General features: G+C 41.2%; 1 protein-coding gene across 3 annotated transcripts in view; it reads right to left on the reverse strand.

The window, feature by feature from the left end:
- cwc22 (CWC22 spliceosome associated protein homolog) overlaps nucleotides 1-20,746 on the reverse strand; it is a 151,971-nt gene that overhangs the window by 106,999 nt on the left and 24,226 nt on the right. The window contains exons 2-3 of one of the 3 annotated variants that reach the window (XM_068035535.1): nucleotides 6,870-9,388; nucleotides 1,548-1,732 (exon numbers count right to left, since the gene is read on the reverse strand). In XM_068035535.1, the coding sequence (XP_067891636.1) occupies nucleotides 1,548-1,732; nucleotides 6,870-9,388 (2,704 nt within the window). Of the gene's footprint in view, nucleotides 1-1,547; nucleotides 1,739-6,044; nucleotides 6,103-6,869; nucleotides 9,389-20,746 lie in introns of those variants that run through there. The other 2 variants (XM_068035534.1, XM_068035536.1) reach the window with 2 other exon arrangements.

Genomic DNA, 20,746 nt, shown 5'->3' on the forward strand with positions numbered 1-20,746 from the left:
TCTGCCCATTTCTTCATAGTGGTTTGGGAAGCTTTAAGATGTTCTTGAGCCACTTTGCAATTTCTCTTTTGAAAACAAGGATGAGAATTTTGAAATCAAGACTTTGCTTGAGCAGGAGTCAATGTAAGTCAGAGAGCACAGGGGTGAATGGGACTTGGTGTGAGTTAAGACCCGGGCAGCAGAGTTTTAGATGACCTTTAATTTCCAGAGGGTAGAATATGGGAGACCAGCCAGGACTGTGTGGGAATAGTCAAGTTTAGAGGTAACAAAGACATGAATGAGGGCTTCAGCAACAGATGTGTGGAGACAGGGACCAAGTCGGGCAAGGTTATGAAGGTGAAAATAGGCGGTCTTCATGATGGTACGAATGTGTGGATGCAACCTCACATGAGGGACAAGTATGATGCCAAGATTGTGAACACTGGTTTTGTTGCAGACTGTTGCCAGGGCGAGGGATGGAATTAGCAGCTAGATTTTTTAAAAATGGCTTCAGTCTTCCCCATATTTAAGCAGAGGAAATTTCTGCTCATCCAGTACTGGATGACAGATAAGGAGTCTGATAATATAGCAACAGTGCAGAAGTCAAGAGGAGGTGAAGTAGAGCTGGCCGTCGTCAGCCTACATGCGAAAACTAAGAAGGGTCGCTGACCCGAAACGTTAACTCTGCTTCTCTTTCCACAGATGCTGCCAGACCTGCTGAGTGATTCCAGCATTTCTTGTTTTTGTTGCGAAAACTAATGCTGTGCTTCCGGATGATGTAACCGCGGGGCAGCACGTAGATGAGAAATGGGGGAGGGGGTGGGTGGGGTGGTCAAGGATAGATCCTTGAGGGACATCAGAGATACTAATGTGTGAGTGGGAAGAGAAGCCATTGTAAGTGATACTCTGGCTACGATTAGACAGATAAGAATGGAACCAGGGGACAGCAGTCTCACCCAGCTGGATGGCGTTGGAGAAGGATGGTGTGGTCAACTGTGTCAAAGGCTACAGACAGCTTGAGGGGATCAGGAGGGATAGTTCACCTTTGTCACAATCACATAACGTCATTTGTGACTTTGATAAGAGCCGTTTCGGTAATGTGGTGGGGTGGAAACCTGATTGGAGGAATTCAAATATGGAGTTCTGGGAAAAATGGGCACACATTTGCAGGGTGACAACACATTCAAGGACTTTGGAGCGAAAAAGGAGGTTGGAGACAGGGCGTAGTTTGCAAGGACAGTTGGTCAAGAGTTGATTTTTTGAGCAGAGGGGGTGATGACGGCAGAATTGAAGGAGAGGGGTACAACACCTGAAGAGAGAACGGTTAACAATGTCAACTAAGATGGGGCCCAGGTCACCCAAGACCTCCATCTTTACTGCAATTGGTGTTCAGCTTGGGGATTCCTGAGTTAGCAAATTTGAATTCAAGTTAATCATCCAGTAATAGGGAAAAAGAAATTTCATGTAAACACACATGGATAATGCAGCTGCATTTCTTCCAGAAAACCAAGTGTTTTCAGGTACAGGTAGCCTCTCAAAATATTAATTCTGACTGACCAATACCTTACCTGTATCTGTACTACGCTGCTTTTCATTTTTTGGACAGCTGTACCATTGCTGGCCGCACTCTCCTCACTATCCGAGCTACCTGAAATCGCCCCATCCCCTGTATTCACACGGTTCTCCAAATTAATGGGGTCCTCTCTGGTAGGAATAATCTCTCCATCATCCTGATGAGCGCTCTCAGCCATTTCTGTGCCTGACCAAAATTTAAAAAATGGTTATGGCCACATTTTGCATGACACTTTGATCTGAACTGGAAACTAAATAAGGCTGCATACACAATGTGTTGAAATAATGAATGGTTCAAAACAATTGATACATGTTCCCATACTCAGCCATCGAAGGTGCTACAAGTTTTAACTGCATCTCTATCAATTTGATTTCAAATTACGCGATTAATCTATTTACAGTGTTTTCTGAAGTATGTTATATCGCATTACAAGAGGAGAGTGGATGACAAAAAGGTAATAAGTGCTTATTCCCATTATATTCTTCTCATTTAACAAAACAAATATATGCCCTGCCAGCATGCAGTTCATACACTTTCGCACTAACCACTCAAAGGACATTCAAAAATAAGCATGATGTTCAGCATAAAAAGGTGAGGTTTACAAATTGGAGGAATACACAGATTGCACAGTGCATAAATGAAGAAAATATATGCAATGATGGGACGTAGGCACTTGGATACTATGTTGGGGTATAAGCATCTGAAAAACGACAGCAAATTAACACTGGTTTTAAAGGTTTTAAAATATTGAAGCTTTTTTTTAAAAAATGAGATGAAAGTTTGAAACATGATAGCAGCCATCTTGTGGAACCGCTGATCTATAATTCAATCTCAAATCCACTCATTTCAAATTCGACCCATGAAGCATTTGAACATCAAGAGATCCTAAATTTGGTTTGTTCATATGTATACTATCGACATCCTCATTCAACAACTAACCTGGCTTAGGTAAAAAGGAAATATGACTGTAAGCCTCTGAAGGGGAAGTACCTGATTCTGCTTAATACTTTACTGGCGAGTCAGCCAAGATTGGGACTTCAATTTAGAAAGTTGTTACAAACCTTTCTATTCTAGTGGGCTGCATCTGACGTTGCTGCACTAATTGACTGCCACAACAATATCACTTTGGAACCTGTATGAACTAGGAAACTAGTAGAGATGAAGTGCTTTGGAATGTTTTACTATTTTAGAGGCACTAAATAAACGTGCACTGTTGTCATAAAATATTTACCATCCAGTCCAGAATTCAGAAGTTTAAATTCCAGAGCCACTGAACACTTTAATTTAGTACTCATAACTCAGATGAATTGTCAATTCCGAGATAATGGCCTAGATCTTGCAGTCATCAGTGAAATAAGGGAGCTCGCTGCTGATCTCTAAGAAAGAAGCCCACAAAGATCTAGCAATATCTGAAGCGTGGTTTTCCCCTTTGCTGATAGTTTAAATCTGGCGCCAAGTCAAGGAGATACCTCGGCGTGCAGCAGCAGTGATGTCAGCAAGCAGATAAGCAGCTAACCACACAATATTAAGAGATTGCTTCTGTTTCCTTTGTAAATTATGTTCCAAAGAATCTACAGTTGAATTCTGGACATGGATTCATCTGGAGATTGCTAAACTTTGTATTTAAAAAAAGTCACCAGAAGGTATGGACTCTGAATGGAACTGTGAACAGTTACTGAAAGGCATCTTTTTGCAAATACCCGAGCAGGGGTTGTGCTTGTGACTCTGAAAAGATGTTTGCAAAGGAATGACACGTCAAGATTTATAGAAATCACAGGACTTACTGCTGAACAGTTTTAGTTTCATTTTTAAAACTTAAAAAAGCCAGTGTTCGGCCAAAAACAGAAAGAAGGAGTTGCTGTGTGCCTGCCAGGACAAGATAGCCGATATCTTTCTCTCTTTGAAGAATCCCTGAATCTTTAAAGAATTCCTGCATCAAATTTTACTATTTCCTTCTGTATTTGAAGAAACCTTTGCTGCTACATCACTGCTATAAGTCCCAAGATGATCCTTGTTGCTGTTTCCTGCTGTAAAGCCTGACTGGAGCTTTCTGTGCTGCATCTTTGGAAACCTACCCAGACTGATCAACAGTACCTGAAAAGAACTGTTCTCGGAAGATTCCATTGACAGCCACCTATTTGCCTTTGGGACACCTCACCAGAACAAAGAACCTCATTCCATACCTTCTTTTAAGCCAAAGTGTTTTTTTGTTTTATTCCTTCTATTTCTTTGTAACAGCTGTAAACGAAAATCTCTACTTTTCCCCGGTTAACCTGTTGTGCACATTTGTGTGTGTGCACGCACGAGGGCTCGGATAAATAAGGGCTTTAATACTTCAATTCGCGTATATGTTTGCTTTATTATTGCTTAAGACTTGGTTTATAGCAAACATAGTTTTATTGTCTTTTAAAGAAACCTGGTTGGTGTGCTTTATTCTGGGGAAAAATAGAGTATCTGACTGACTGGTTTGTTTAGTGGGAAAATTTAACTACATGTTGTGACCTGTGGAGAAGTGGGCCTGAACTAACAGTGCACTCCTCCTGCCTTGGTCGTAACAAGTATTTGCGCACAGCAAAGCAGGAAGTTGAAAGCACTTAACATCCTTTGCTTTTAATTTAAATTTTCTGATAATGAAACAAATTATGATTGGATTAAGATGAAAGCTAAAATGAAGATAACTTTTTTTTTAAAATGTGGCATTTTTGTTATGCAGAAATTTGACGTTCCACAAATATAAAATTGGCCCCTCATGGCCAGTGAGGGAATTTGGCAGTAAATATGAAGTTAGTATGCAGTTTAAATACCCAGTCACACCTCACTCAACAATATGTAATTTTTTCAAGCGTTTTTACAATGAGAAGCCTAACTGTGGAAGTTCTAGCCAATTCAACTGATGTTCATTGATTGTAATCTAGGAGTGTCTCTGGTGAAGTGTAGAATCACTGACAGCAACTTCTGGATTTCTGTGTTATTCAGCGCACGTGCTGACCCTAGAAGTTTATTTATTTTTATTTTACAGCACTGAAACAGGCCCTTCGGCCCACCGAGTCTGTGCTGACCAACAACCACCCATTTATACTAACCCTACAGTAATCCCATATTCCCTACCACTTACCTACACTAGGGGAATTTACAATGGCCAATTTACCTATCACCTGCAAGTCTTTGGCGGTGGGAGGAAACCGGAGTACCCGGCGAAAACCCACGCAGTCACAGAGAGAACTTGCAAACTCCGCACAGGCAGTACCCAGAATGAACCCGGGTCCCTGGAGCTGTGAGGCTGCGGTGCTAACCACTGCGCCACCCTAAAGTTGCTGTCAGCTTCAATGGTTTCACCATGGGGAATGATAGCAGTTTCACCATTACCACCGCAAAATTCAGGCCATTACCCTTGAAATACCAAGGCATACAACTGTAGACAAGATGTTAACTCCAACAGGTTAATTCATGTCATACCCACTCCATGCAGTCTTTATCACCCAACCACACAGCAGAAATCAGAGGTTTCAACAGCCAGACCAACTTAATCTTCTTGGTTGATGTAGGCTAAACTGAGCTAAATGGTCATGAGGGAAAAGTGAAGATTGAGTAATTTTAAAAAAAAATTATAAGCTAAGAATTAAGATTTAGTTATTGAAATACAACATTGATTAAATACTTGGAGAATAAATCAACTTATTCAAGGTGAAGGACCAGAACAGATGCTTTAATAAATCTGCCATGATACGATTTAATTTAGACCATATGCATTGTGCACAGTTCTGATCTCCATATTCCAAGAGAAGCACTGGAGAAGGTGCAATAAATTTACAAGGATAATTAAAGAATTGAGAAATTATAATTATTAGGAGAGGCTGAACAGGCTGCAGCTCTTTCACTCTGGAAAAGAGAAGCTGAGCGGTGACCTAATACAGTTCTTTAAAATTACAAAGGGGTTTGATAGGGCAGACAAAAAGAAACTAAGGGCCATAAATACAAGACAGTCATTAACAAATCCCAATAGAAATTCAAGAGAAACTTCTTTACCAAGAGATTCCTTAGGATGTAGAACTTACTAATTGAGCCCAATAGCATAGATGCATTTGAAAGGGAGTATGTGAGGGAGAAAGAAATGGATGGTATGTTCATTGGGTCACATGAAGCAGAGTGGAAGGGACTCATGTGGAGCATCAGCACCAGTTGGGGTGAATGGCCTGTTTCTTTGCTGGAGATTCTATGTTATCTATTACTGTTTGCAAGGGCCTGACAGCATGTCCCTTAGTTAATAGTTGATCCTGCATCCTGAGGAGCCAAGATTCAATCAGCTAAAGAACCCTTTTTTTGCTTAGTTGGTTATCAAGAGAAAGAAGGTCATTTTTTTTAGCCAAATAGGACAATATACCAAGTACTAATTTTGAAAGCGAAACCCAAATTATTGTCTTTAATCTTGAATTAAGGTTGCAACCTTTATGAACAGTGATCATGTGGTTGTCATTTCGGGGGTTATAATTACCTCAGGTTATGTTTGAATCTTGATAAACTCCCAAGGTAAAGTTTTGGCCTTAGTTTTTCTAGAAGTTTGAACAGAAGTTAAAATATCAAAAGGCTGTAAGTAGGAGAATTAAGTTATATTCAAGTACACTTCAAAAAGGAGCTTAACAGCTGGGACAATTTAAATAAGTGTCGTTTAATAGCACAACTGTATATACCTGGTTTAAGTTTGAACAAAGCGGATATAATAAAGCAGAATAGAAGACTATGCATCTACCCTGGAGTCATCTCCCAGTACAAAGTGGAATTGATATGCTTTAGCACTGTTACATGGAACAGTCTTCACTTGTATATCAATAGTTCAAACAAGAACTGCACAATTGCTGCCAGTCATGGTTTAAAAGCTGGAAAGGACTATCTATGCCAAATATGTACTGTAAAAATATGCTATATCAAGTCGAAACAGAAGGCATTTCTGAACGGATTTACTTTTAAGTAAAAGTGAACACATTTTCCTATGTTTTGTGATTCCAAAATTAAGTTATGTTTGTGATCAAGTAGTTAATTGCCCTCATTTTGACGACATATGAGCACACATTTCATTTTGACCACATAATATATACTACAGTAATAAGTACAAGAAAATTTGCTCTTCTCAATTCTGAACAATTGTGGGAATGAGAAAATTAAATGGGCTTGACAATGTGGTTTGGTTCCTTCTGGTGCTCAAGCTTTTAAACTCTTTAAATTTACAAAGAATCACTCTGCTTTATCACACACAATTCAGACCCACAGTTTCTGAAGTTTAGCATATTGAACTACTCATTCAACCAAAAAGTCACTGTACCTGATATGTCCCTTGGTCTTTCGCTTTCTTTTTCTTCCTGTTTCTGCTCTTGTAATGAAGCTGCGTAAGAAGACTCTGTTAACTTCCTCAAACCAGTAACAGGACTGCAAGACTTCAATGTTATTTTGTGAGGAGGTGCTTCAGGACTATCAGATCCAGATCCAGAACCAACTCTCCTCTCAGAGGAAGATGATCTTTGCCTCTTTTTCTGAAGGTTGGTTTGTTCCTTTCCATGTTCGCTATCCAAAATGGGACTCTGCTGTCTTTGACTGGATACTTGTGGACTCTGGATATATGAATTTTCTACCTCAGCCCTTTCTATGGCTTGCAGATTCTTGTCATCTGTTGGATCAGATGACAAAGTACTGTCAGGTTCCTTATTTTCAGGACTTACTTTTTGACAGCTTCTTTCATTTATTCTTTCTGTATCTGAAAGAGACTTTCTACTTCTTGGAGAACTGGGTGTAACCCTAACTGGAGAGGATTCCGACGTGTCTGAATCGGTTTTATAATCACATTTTTTTTCACTTGAAGATACTTCATCAGGACTATGTATTTCCTTAGCAGATATAGGATTTTCATATATTATATCACACGAAGTAGGGCATTGGGGTTGCTCTTCTGAAGGACTATGACTCCTGGAAGGGATCTTCCCAGTACTGTCTGCAAGACAAAGTGTCCTTTTTTCATTCGATGACTCCAAGTCCTGAAACCTCTTCTCTTCTTTACCATCTGGACTTCCTCTCTCACTATTGACATTTGTATGCTGTGGGGAGGTCTCTGAATTGGATTCTTTCTTCTCACGCTTGCGCAGTGATGTAGGCTGTTCTAAATCAGAGCCTGGCTTATTATTCTCTTCCTCACTGGATGTTGATGAGGATGATGTGGATGAAGACGACGATGAGGAAGAGGTAGTGGAGGAGGACGATGAAGATGATGAGGACGACGACGTACTGGATGATCTTCGTCTTGAACTTTTAGAAGAGTTTCTACTCCTTTCTTTTTTACTATTCCCCAAATCTAGATCTTTACATTTTGATTCATTTCTGACATCTGCAGATAAATCGTTCCCAGAACTTGTGGCAAAGCAGGATAGCGTTATCTGGCTTGTGGAATGAATGTTTTCAGGCCAATTTTCTTTTTCTTGGTCAGGACTTGTTTCTTGTTGGTCTTTTTCCTGTGCTGTAGGCACTTTGCTTTCTTCTAGACTATCTGGCAGTACCATTCTATTGTTTTGGAAATCAGGGATTTCACTGCGGGATGATCTGGGACTTTGTGACTCTGATTTGTGCAGTTCTCTTTCAGTTGAACAGAGTGAATCATCAGCTTTTCGATGCTGTGCTTGAGGAGTACATTCACGTTCATCACCCCTACTTCTTGAAGAGGGACTTGGAGATTTTTGCTTTGTACTTTCAGGGCTATTATTTCTGGAACATTCTCTAACAGAGCTTACTGCAGACAGTTGTTGTTTTCTATAATTTGGTGACTGGGTGCTTGGCTCATTGCTGTCTGGACTTTCAGAATTATTCCCTCTCCCTTGTGTAACAGTACATTCGTCTTTCCTTCTCCCCAAGTCGGATTCTACTAACTTACTGGTTTTCTGGGAGTCGTCTCTTACATTTGAGGAACGAGAATCAGGACTCTTTGAACTTTTAAAATCTTCTCTGTGAGGACTACAAGATGAGCTATCTGATCTCCGACTTCTGCCATCTCTGCTTTTCTCCTTTGATTCAGGGTTAGAATGGAACTGCCGTGGCCTCGAAGGACTACAGTTTCTAGTTTGAGCTCGACGTGTACTTTCTTCTAGCTGTAAATTACTCCTGTTACTGGCTGGACGAGTGTCCTTAGATCTTCTCTTGTCCCAATTCTCTGGACTCCTTTTGCGGCTATCAGCTTTTTCTGATTTACTACTAAACTTTGAACTAGTACCCTCTTTCCTTGATGACCAATAAGGACTTCTGGAACTGGACCTGTATTCCCTCCTTTGTTGTCTTGGAGAAGAACTATTAGATTTTCTTCTGTGTCTTCTATTCCTATCACCCCCAATTTTACTCCTTGAATCTGGGCTGTATCTTCGCCTTATCTCCTGAGGACTACGGCTTCTTGAAGGTTCTTTCCAAGAACACTCAGGAGAGCGTCGTCTTTTGTCACTCTCTGGCCTTCTATCCTTCGACCAGCTTGATTGTTTGATATCTGAGCGTCTCTCTTCTCTGATGGTAGGCTTTTCATCCCTTCTTTCTCGCTCAGATATTCGCATTCGATAGTCCCCATGTGAGAAAATTCTCTCTCTTCTCTCAAAGTGCCTTTCCTCTATTCTCTTGCTGGTATTCCTTGGTGATCTGCCTCTTTTTTCTTGAGCACTCGAAGAAGAACTCCTGCTACTGCTATCACTACTACTACTACTGCTACTGCTGCTGCTGCTGCTTCCACTCGAACTGCTTGAACTGCTGCTGGAAGAGCTGTTGCTACTGCCACTGCTGCTACTGGATGAGCTGGAATCACTGTCACTGCTGCTGTCCCTGCAGAGAGAAAAGAGTTCCATAAGATACCAACAGTAGATACCATAGAATTCAGATCAGCACAGATTTTCCAGTAGTTATTCCCCCTATGCATTTTTCTCTCCAATCAATTTTCCATTATAGACACTGTGCATTAGCATCACATTCGGTCAAGTGCATCATGATCAGATGGACAATAAAGCTCTAACTCTGCTCCAATAACGTGCCTTAATCCAAGTCTCAGTCAAGCATTCTTTGCACTGCTAATATTCAATTTTTAGTAATCCATTGTTCTTTGAAACATTTGAGAAATACGGCAAGACACTGTATAAAGACAAGTCTTTTCCCCCGGCCTATCTTTCTGGCATTTGTGATTGAAGTTACCTAGTTTTAAAACTGTGGCAAGTTCAAATTCAAAAAACTCCAACAGTTAGTCATGTGACTAAACTGGTCTGACCACCTCGGTTTGTGTATTCGGCCTTGTCTACCTTCAATGTCTGGTAATCAAAAGTCCATTGTGGATTAAATTGGAGCAGGGAGTGGCCCCTTTGTCCTTTCCAAGTACTTTCTGTTACTGCAAGTGTCTTTCTAGTCAGGGGTCTGGTGTTTTCTTTTTGAAAACAAGTTCTTTCTTTACTCCAGTAACAGTTTAAAGATTAATGTTCATGTGGCGAAATTAATGTGTTTCATCCTTCGCAGTTGAGGGCCTGCATGACACTGGATAATGACAACTGAAATAATATTCTGACAATTTTGCACCACGGGTGCAGCATAACTGCAAAGAACTGGGTCAACGCCCAAATTCTTTTTGTATACAATCCTCTAGTCAAGAGAGAAAACAGAATTTCATTACATCAAGGAGGGCACAATTGAAACCCAGGTCTCAGGTCAATCCGTCACCCAATGCTTTCCAAATTTGAACTTCTATTTACACTTTGACTAGGTGGATAAACGCAACAAAAACAAACTCAAGGGTAGTAATTTCTTTTAGCTCAGCATTTACTTACAGTAAATAGAAAAAAAACTTTACAAGCAAAATCTGTTTATAGTACTGACCAGTTAAACAGGCTCCAGCCACATTAGTACAGGAATTATTCATATAAAAATGAACTATACAATATAAAAATGGACTCGAATAGGTTGAGAACTTGCTGCAGGATCATAATGTATCATGTAACACCCATACACCTACCCTACAGTGAATATTTATTTTCTCTAACTGCTAGATGCAAAGGCTTCCTTCTGTTGGACATATTATAGAAACTGAACAGGACTGAACTGCTATTACACAATTACAGTGCACATCAGTCACACACATCAACAGTCAAAACAAAGTCTTGTGCAGGAATATGCAAGTATGAAACATCATGCAGATCAAAGCAAGTTTTTCAGGGCATCGTCCCTCAGATAACACCCCACTGGAAGTGGTAAGCAAATTCTGCCACCTTGGTTCCACAATGACAATCTGTCCCATGATGCAGAGCTCGATACCTGCATAGGGAAAGCAGCTACCATTTTTGGTCAACTTGTGAAATGCACATGGGAAGCTGACCCTGAAGACCAAGCTGATGGTTTATAAGGCCTTGCTGTATAGCTATCAAACATGGGCAATTTACAGTTATGAAACGAATTCCAGTAACTTCCATCTTCGCTGTCTGCAGCACATTATGCGTACATCCTGGCAACACAAAATCATAAGTGCGGCAGTCCTCTCAAAGGCAGAGCTCCCAAGTGTGTTGGCACTAATCAAACAGAGGCGGCTTCGGGGGATCGGACATGTGCGCAGGATGGAAGCCTGTCACATACCCAAGGACCTTCTTTATGGTGAGATAGCAGAGGCCCGATGACCAGTGGGGCACCCAACGCTCCGCTTCAAAGATGCTTGCAAGTGTGACATGAAGGCTCTAAATGTCGACTATCACACCTGGGAATCACTAGCTGGTTTAAGACGGAAATGGTGACACATCCTGTGGACTGGCATGCACTACCACTGGCTACAGAGGCTTGGCAACAGGCGCCAACGCTGTAAACTCAGAGTGTCACTTGGCAGCTTCATGTGCGGCACTTGTGGCAGAACCTGCCTCGCAAGGATTGGCCTTCACAGCCATCAGCAAAGGTGCACCAAGAGAAGGCACCCATCGAAATGGATTGTTTACTGCGTGTTCATCATCTTTTGTAGATGCAAGGATGCCAATCATCTTTCCTCAGGCCAGTAATAAAGCCACCATTTTTATTAACACAGCATTTGTCCAAGCTTGGTTCAGTGACAGTATTCTTCCCTCCGAGTCAGACTGTCATGTGTTCAAACCCAACTGAAAACTTGAGCACATAATCTAGGTTGACAATTCAGTGCAGTACTGAAGGAATGCTGCATTGTCGGACTGTCGTCCTTCAGATGAGAAAATAAACTGAGGTGTTGTCGACATATTCAGGTGGACGCAAAAGATCCCATGGCACTATTCAAAGAGCATAAAAGTTTCCCATGTGACCTGGCCAATATATAATCCATCAAAGCATATTATTTGAACATTTATTGTGTCCCTGTTCATAACACTTTGCAAAGCACAAACTGACTGCCATATCAGCCTACAAAACCCAGTAACAACACTACAAAAGTTATTCATTGGCTGAGAAGCACTTCAGTCTTGGATACACTGAGGACATTAAAGTCACTTTGCAAGTGTATGTGTGTTTTTCCTCGTCTAAAACAAACACATAATTAGCTTCAAATTTTAAACACAAATAAGCTTACACTTATAATACGAACTGAACCTATCACTCTTATTTTTCTCCAATATTGCCATTACAACACACCTAAGAATTGAAGTGTACAGGGACAGGTGAAAATCACTTTCTTTACAATACTGCTCTCTTTGCAGGGAACACAGCATTACTGTCCACAGTAGATGTCATTATTAAACAGAACCAACGCTATCCAGCAGTTTTCTGTTTGAGATATAACACAATGCGAAAACCTTAATATTCAGCTAGCTGACCGAAAATAATGTGCAATCTGCAAACTGCCCAGTTTGAAGTACGGAAAGAAGGATCACTGGCGCAATTTACTCAAAAACCGAGTGATATCAGGTATTTACAAATGTAGTCAATTGCATTGTGAACGCCTTGCTTCAGTTCATAACATGAAAAGCAAGGGGTTTTCAGGAGTGTTTAGGACATATTTTAGAAGCAAGACTCCGCAATAAATTGCAGCTTAAGTCCAGTGAACAGCACCACCATCAGGCTCCAAGGTGATTTAGAAACATAGCAGGACAGACCTACAAGTTAATTCTTCACTTTCAACAGGAGTGGTATGAAATAAGGTCAGTCAAAAATCCGGTTTCATTACAGCTACAAAAAAACTCGGCAGAACTAGTTATCTACACCTGTTCTCTGTGCAGGGTGCAGTTATAGTAAAGAACCTATTTAAAAACCTTTAACATACATCTATGAGGCTGAACCAGCAGTTCTTGGCTGAGAAAAAGAACACCTGCAGTATATAAAGTCCACTTGAACATTTACATAACATAATTACAGAACAACTGCAGTCAGGGAAAATCCCCAATTGTGTTACTTCTGCATTTTACCATCAAATTTTGCCAACTTTGGGGAGACAACACTTGATTTGTTGAAATCTTAATGCCAATCAATATAGATAGTGATGCACACATACGTTATCGCATAAAAAGGAATAAAATGGTGTCCAGTCATTCTAACTGCAGTTTCAGTAGAAAGATTTGAATATTCTGCATCTAATCAATACATGGAAAAAATTAAGATCTTGTTTTCTAATCTTATACAGACTACTTCAATTCACCATTTTCTTTCCAAGCTCACCACCTTTCAGTTTCTTAGTGTGGAAGAACAGAAACTCTCCGAAATTTGTGGGATGGGGATTTCCAAACCAAGTTCTAAAATAATCAACAGTGAAGACAAGGACTCATTGTACAATAAAGCATTTCTACATCACCTTTAATATCTCAAGATGCCCCAAGGCACTTCATAGCCAATGAAATACTTGTGAAACGTTGCCATTGTTGAAATGTACAGAAATGTGGCAAACTGCTGTGAAATCAATTAATAGTTAATCTGTTTCAGTGGTGTCGGCAGGAGGGCAAATGTTGTACACTACACCAGGAAAACTCCCCTTCCTTTCTTCAAACAGTGCGATAGGATCTTTTATATCTAGAAGACTCGGTTTAACAACCCAACCAAAAGGCAACACCTCCACTGTAATACATAATTGAGGCACACAAGATTATGTGCTTAAATCTTTGGAATGGGGTTTGAACCCATGATCTGGTGACTCAGAGGCAAGCGGCATCCCATCATTAAACTAAAGGTCATACTCCAATGATAAACTATTTTTCTTTTAAAAAAGGTCAACATATATGTCATCTCAACCAACTATAAAGTCCCTAATCAAAATGAATTTGGGCACTCTTAACTTGATTTCCGACTGATGCAAGTCCAGAACATAAAGCTGATAGGAGTATTAAGAGCAGTATCATTCAGACACTGTGAAAGCAAATCAAGCACTGGTACAATGCAGGTGCTTCGAGGATCGAGTAAAAACATGTTGCAAACACGTACATCTTGAGCACTTGTCAACAAGTTACTGATCAATCCTGGTAGTTTTGGTAGGGCAGTAGAGACTTTCCTCTAGCAACCTCTTCACATTTTAGCCTCTATCTATAAAATTAAACATAATTACACAATTTCATAGAGAAGACCTGCAGTCCATCTTACCCACCTATTCACTTGGTGTATTTCTAATATCGCTGAATCCCACTTGTTGACAGGAACCAGTGCAGTTCCTACTTGAAACACATGAAGGTTTATTTTACTATCATGCTGGTAATCTGTTCCAGATACCATCCTTTTAGTAAAAGTTCCTCTTGCATTTCCTACTACCTTTTTTGTTCCCAAAATAGGGTTTTCACAATGCTCTCATCAACCTTCTTCACTCTTCGAAGACTCTGCAAACCATATCCTGCTTTGCACCAGGTCCCACATACCCATCAGTCCTGCATTTGGCAACTTTCATGACTCCCTGCATATTGATTTTAAAATCTGCTTCCTCGTCACCAATCCATGGCCTCGCTCCATTGCACCTCTGCAATCCTCGCCAGCCTCATGTCCCAGCTTGCACTCTCCTCTGAATATGGTCTAATGTTGATCACCCTCTGCTAACAGAGGCAGACCACTTAGTCAAGACTGACAACCAATTCTTTTATGTTTTCAGGGTATTAAGTGAAAGCCTTGGCTCAGGGGTAGCCTCTTGAAGCAGGTCATGGGTTCAAGGTCCACTCCAGAGACTTGAAAATGTAATCTCGGCTGACATTTTAGCAGAGAGCAGAGAGAGGACTGAATTGTTGAAGGTGCCATCTTTTGAATGAGTTGTTAAATTAAGACTAAAACAGATTATTAGGTAACTTATCTCAAAAGCTGATTGTGGGACATTCTGAAGCACAAAATGGTTACTGTCTTTGTGCATATTGCAAGAGTAACTATACTTCAAAACTACTTCACATTTTGGGACATCAGGAGGTGAAAGACTCTTTATAAAATTTATACATCCACAGTATACACCTAAGTAACCCACAAAGTCAAAAAACTTGGGACCCCATTGTTGAAACTCAAATTCAATCTCTGATGAACAGTTTTCATCAAGTGCAAAAATACATGATTTAAATGCCAAGTTTTGATATCATAAATGCAGTGGCCTTTTTCAACCTCACAAAAGCCTGACTGTCAAGCACGAAGGCTTATGGAGCATCCTGCTGAAATTTAGCTGCCCTCAGAAGTTTGTCACCATCCTCCATCTACTTCACGATGACATGCAAGCTGTGATCCTCACCAACGGAACCACCACAGACCATATGTAAGTCAGGACTGGGGTCAAGTAAGGCATTGTTATTGCATCAACCCTATTCCCCATTTTCCTCGCTGCAATGCTACACCTCACTCCAGCAAACTACCTACAACTGTCAAGATAATCTACAAAACAGACAACAAACTGTTGAACCAATGCCACCTTTAATCCAAAGCCAAAATCACTCCAACTTCAACTGTCCAGCTTCAATATGCAGATGAAGCTGTACTGTTGGGACAGTCTTGACCTGAACCACGCTGGGACCACTGTTCTGGTGAGTCATACAACTAAGGCACAGAGAGGGCTTTAAACTAAATAGTGGGGGTGAGAGATCAAGTGAAGGAAGATGTGATAAGTTAAAGAGTGCGCAGAGACAGGACAACAAGGCAGCAATAAGGGAACTGATAATGAGTGTGGCAGGAAGAGACAGAGCATACAAACTTAAGAGTGCACCAGCAGATAAGGCTAGAGGTTGTGAAAATAATGTCAAAATTAAAGGCACTCTATCTGAACGTACACAGCATTGACAACAAGGCAAATGAACTGACAGCACAAATAGAAGTAAACAGATATGATCTAATTGCCATTACAGGCTGCAGGGTGACCAAGGCTGGGAACTGAATGTTCAAGGGTATTCAACATTTAGGAAGGATAGGCAAAAAGGAAAAGGTGGAGGGGCACTCTTAATAAGGAACAAGATCAGTACATTAGTGAAAAAGGATCTTAGATTGAAGGATCAAGATATAAAATCAGTTTGGGTAGAGCTAACAAACAGCAAGGTGCAGCAAACATTGGTAGGAGTTGTTTATAGGCCACCAAATATTAGTGGTAATGCAGGGCATGGTATAAATCAGGAAATTAGAGGTGCATGCAACAAGGGTAATACAGTAATCATGGGGGATGTTAATCTGCACATAGACTGGGTAAACCTAATCAGCGCTAACGCTGTGGAGGACAAATTCCTGGAATGTATAGGAGATGGTTTTCAAGAACAGTATGGTGAAGAGCCAACTAGAGAACAGGCTATTTTAGGTCTGGTATTGTGCAATGAGAAAGGACAAATTAATAATCTCCTTGTGAAGGAGCCTCTAGGAAAGAGTGACAATATGATAGAATTTTACTTAAAATTTGAAAGTGATGCAGTTCAATCCAAAATTAGGGTCTTAAATCTAAACAAAGGAGACCACAAAGCTTTGAGGGGCAAGTTGGCTGTGGTAGATTAGAAAACATCAAAAGGTATGACAATAGACAGGCAATGACAAGCATTTAAAGAATTAATATACTGTTTACAACAGACTTTCATTCCTTTGAGGCACAGAAACCCAACAGGAAAGTTCATCCAACTATGACTTACAAGAAAAGTTAAGGATTGTATTAGATCAAAGGAAGAAGCTTATAAAGTTGACAGAAAAAGTAGAAGCTTGAAGATTGGGAGCATTTTAGAATTCAGCAAAGGAGGACCAAGAAACTGATAAAGGGAAAAAAGAATATGAAAGCAAACTAGCAAGAAACATAAAATTGGACTGTAAAAGCTTCTATAGGTATGTAAAAAGAAAAAGATTAGCAAAGACAAATGTGGCATCATTACAGGCAGAGACAGGGGCATTTATAATGGGGAATAGGGAAATGGTAGAGAAATTAAACAAATACTTTGTGTCTGTTGTCATGGTCTTGCAGTTTTTTTTTTCTGGGAAAATGCAGTTTGCCTTTAAGGCTTGCAAAGGATCAGCATTGCTGTAAGAACCAGCAAGCCTCAGGAGTTATAAGAAGGTGCATTTTTGTTGCCTTAGGAACAGCCATTTGGAGACTGCGATTCTTGTTACCATATAGATAAAGCCACTGAGACTGAGTATTAAGCGATACATTTGTTACAGTTCAATTTTGAACTGGCTTTTTAGTTAAAGGCAGTTTGTTCTAACAGAACACATACACAGAGGACACACACAGACAGCTGTGCTGTTTAGCACCTGAAAAAAAGAGCTCTCTACCATTTAAACTGAAGGAATAGGATTTTTGGCTGTTTAATTATCTCTTAAAATTCTAAAAAAGTCAAGCCAAAAACAGAGATCTCTGGTAATTTGAACTGAAGGAAGGGAAGTTGTACTGTGACAATATTTTATCTCAAAAATCTAAAGTCAGCTTGACTGTACTGAAAGTGTTCGCAAGTCGTTAATTGTTGAAATTCGCTCGAGAAGGAAAGCATCATCTACTGCTGGAGTTAGACTACGGACTGTTCTACTGCGGAAGAACCATTTTCCGCATCGGACGACTGTGAGGACTTCAAGCAACACTAGATTGTAAATTTGCAAGGATTCTAATTTTTTCTATTTTAAATGTTGTTTACATCTTCATAGTGTTTAAGAATTTAGTTCTTCTAATAAAGAGTTAATTTGTTGATTTAAAGATACCTGGTTTGGTTAGCCTCATTCGGTAGTTAATAGATGGTACAATTTGGCTGGGTCTTGCTTCAATTTGGAAAGTTTTAAATGATATGTTAGGCAATCTGGGGAGCGACGGGATTGAATTAACAGTGCATTTCTCCCACCACAATCAGAATCGTATATTTTGACTGGGGGCTTCAACTGGAGCGGTCGGTCATAACACTGTCTTCACAGAGGTGGATACAAAAAACTTCCCAGAAATACTCAAGGACCAAGGGACCAACAAGAATGGGGAACTGAAAGAAATTAGTGTTAGTAAAAAAAGTACTGGAGAAATTAATGGGACTGAAAGTTGATAAATCCTCTGGACCAGGTGAGCTACATGCCAGAGTGTTGAAAGAGGTGGCCATAGAGATAGTGGATGCGTTGATCATCTTACAAAATTCTACAGATTCTGAAATGGTTTCTGAAGATTTGAAGGTAGCAATGTAACCCCACTATTTAAGAAAGGAGGAAGAGAGAAAATGGGGAACTACAGATCTGTTAGCCTGACATGAGTAGTCAGGAAAATGCTAGAATTTCTTCTAAAGGATGTGATAACTGGACATTTAGAAAATCATGGTACGATTGGGCAGAATCAAAATGGATTTATGAAAGGGAAATCATGTTTGACAAACCTGTTGGGAGTTTTCTGAGGATGTAATTAGAATAGATATGGGGGAAATCAGTGGAGGTGGTGTATTTGGATTTTCAGAAAGCTTTCGATAAGGTCTCACACAGGAGCAAAATTACAGCACATGGGATTAGGGATAATATACTGGCATGGATTGAGAATTGGTTAACGGACAGAAAACAGACAGTAGGAATAAACGGGTCACTCTCAGATTGGCAGGCAGTGACTAGTGGGGTACCGCAAGGATCAGTGCTTCGGCCCCAGCTATTCACAATCTATGTGAATGATTTGGATGTGGGGACCAAATGTAATATTTCCAAGTTTGCTGATGACACAAAACTAAGTGGGAACGCAAGTTGTGAGGAGGATACAAAGAGGCTTGAAGGGGATTTTGACAGGCTAAGTGAGTGAGCAAGAACAAGGCAGACGGAATGTAATGTGGTAAAACGTGAAGTGATCCACTTTGGCAGGAAAAACAGAAATGCAGAGTACTTCTTAAATGGTGAGAGTTTAGGATGTGTTGATGTCCAAAGGGACCTGGGTGTCCTTGTTCATAAGTCGCTGAAAGCTGACATGCAGGTACAGCAAGCAATTAGGAAGGCAAATGGTATGTTGGCCTATATTACAAGGGCTTTTGAGTACAGGAGAAAAGAAGTCTTTCTGCAATTGTATAGAGCCTTGGTGAGACTGTAACTGGAGTACTGTGCACAGTTTCAGTCTCCTTACCTAAGGAAGGATATACCTGCCATAGAGGGAGTGCAACAAAGGTTCACCAGACTGATCCCTGGGATGGCGGGATTGTCCATTGAGACAACTGGGCCTGTATTCCCTCGAGTTTAGAAAAGGGTTGTCCAACTTTTTCACGCAGGGGGCCACATTACAATTATTGTCTTATATAGGGGGCCGGTGAGAGAATTTCATAAAGATAAAGGCATTAAAAATTTATTGTACTATTAATTAGAACAAAATGTGCACTTTTGTGAAGCTTTAAATGAGATTAATTTATTGACTTACTTTCTTATCACTGTGCTGGACACCGATTTAGTGAGATACCAGGCATTTTTTTGCTTGCACAAGTAGTCAATGTTTGCCCATACAATTGTTCTAACGATGTGAAGTCCAGATAGATGCCCATCTGTCAGGAGTGATCTTGATCGTGCACTCACCACCCCCACCTCTCTCTCCCTCACCACCCTCCCCCTCTCCATCCACCCCTGCTCTCCACAGCCCAACCCCCATTCTCCCCCCCTCTCTGTACCCCCCTGCTCTCACTGTCGTCATGCCCCACTCTCTGCCCCCCACTTCTCATTCTGTCCTCTCTATCTACAGTCTCCCCCCTGCCTCTCTGTCCTGTCCCCAGTCTCACCCTCTCTGTCCCCGCTCTCCCTCGCGCTCCATGCCCTCCCTCGCTCCGCGCCCACCCTCGTCCGGCGCTGTCCCTCGCTCGGTGCTCACGCTCTCTCTCACTCCCTCCCGCTCCGCACTCCCCCTCGCCCCCTCCCCACGCTCCCCCGCCCCGCGCTCTCTCTCCCTCTCCGTCCCCACTCGCTCTCTTAGCCCCAACTTCACCCCCCACTCCATCTCCCTCGCCAGCAGGTCCCAACTTTGTTTTTAAAAAAGCCCACCAGAAAACCTCGTATCGGTCCCAGGTGCTGGAACTGCTTTTCCCGATGTCAACACCTGTCAGCTGTGAAACTGACTTGCGATATTTTAAAAAGCTGGCCTGAAGGAAGGAGACATTGGAAAATTTCTCAGCTCTGAAATAAATCCGTAGGCCGGATGGAAACCGTTGTTGGGCTGGATTCTGGCCCACAGGCTGTATGTTGGACAATCCTGATTTAGAAGAATGAGAGGTGGTCTCATTGAAGCTTTCTTACAGGGAACGACAGGACTGATGCAGGAAGGAGGTTACCCCTGGCTTTGGGGGGGGGGGGGGGGGGGGGGGGGCAGGGGTCTGGAACAGAGGACAGAGTCTCAGAATAAGTGGTAGGCCATTTAGGACTGAGATGAGGAGGAATTTCTCCATTCAGGAGGGTGCTGAATCTGTCATCTTCTCTACTCCAGAGGGCTGTGGAGACTCAGTCAGTGATGATGTTCAAGACAGAGATTGATAGATTCCTAGATATTAAAGATGTCAAGTGATATGGGGATAGTGCAGGAAAATGACCTTGAAGTAGATCAGCCATGATCTAATTGAATGGTGCAGCATGCTCTAAGGGCAAGATGGCATACTTCTGCTCTTATTTCCTTTGAAGCTTGCTCACTCTGAAACGAGCTCAAAGACATTGGCGATGCCTTCTCTGACGCATATGAAAAAACAGGTCTTTCACTAAACACTCGGAAAACAAAGGTCCCCTTCCAACTAGCGCTCTCAGAACAGCAGCTCTTCCCGTCAATCAAGATCAATGCAGAGATTCTGGAAAGTATCTTGGGAGCCACCTCTCGGCAAAGGC

The sequence above is a fragment of the Heterodontus francisci genome, chromosome 7 (assembly GCF_036365525.1).
Source record: "Heterodontus francisci isolate sHetFra1 chromosome 7, sHetFra1.hap1, whole genome shotgun sequence".
Classification (NCBI taxonomy): Eukaryota; Metazoa; Chordata; class Chondrichthyes; order Heterodontiformes; family Heterodontidae; genus Heterodontus; species Heterodontus francisci.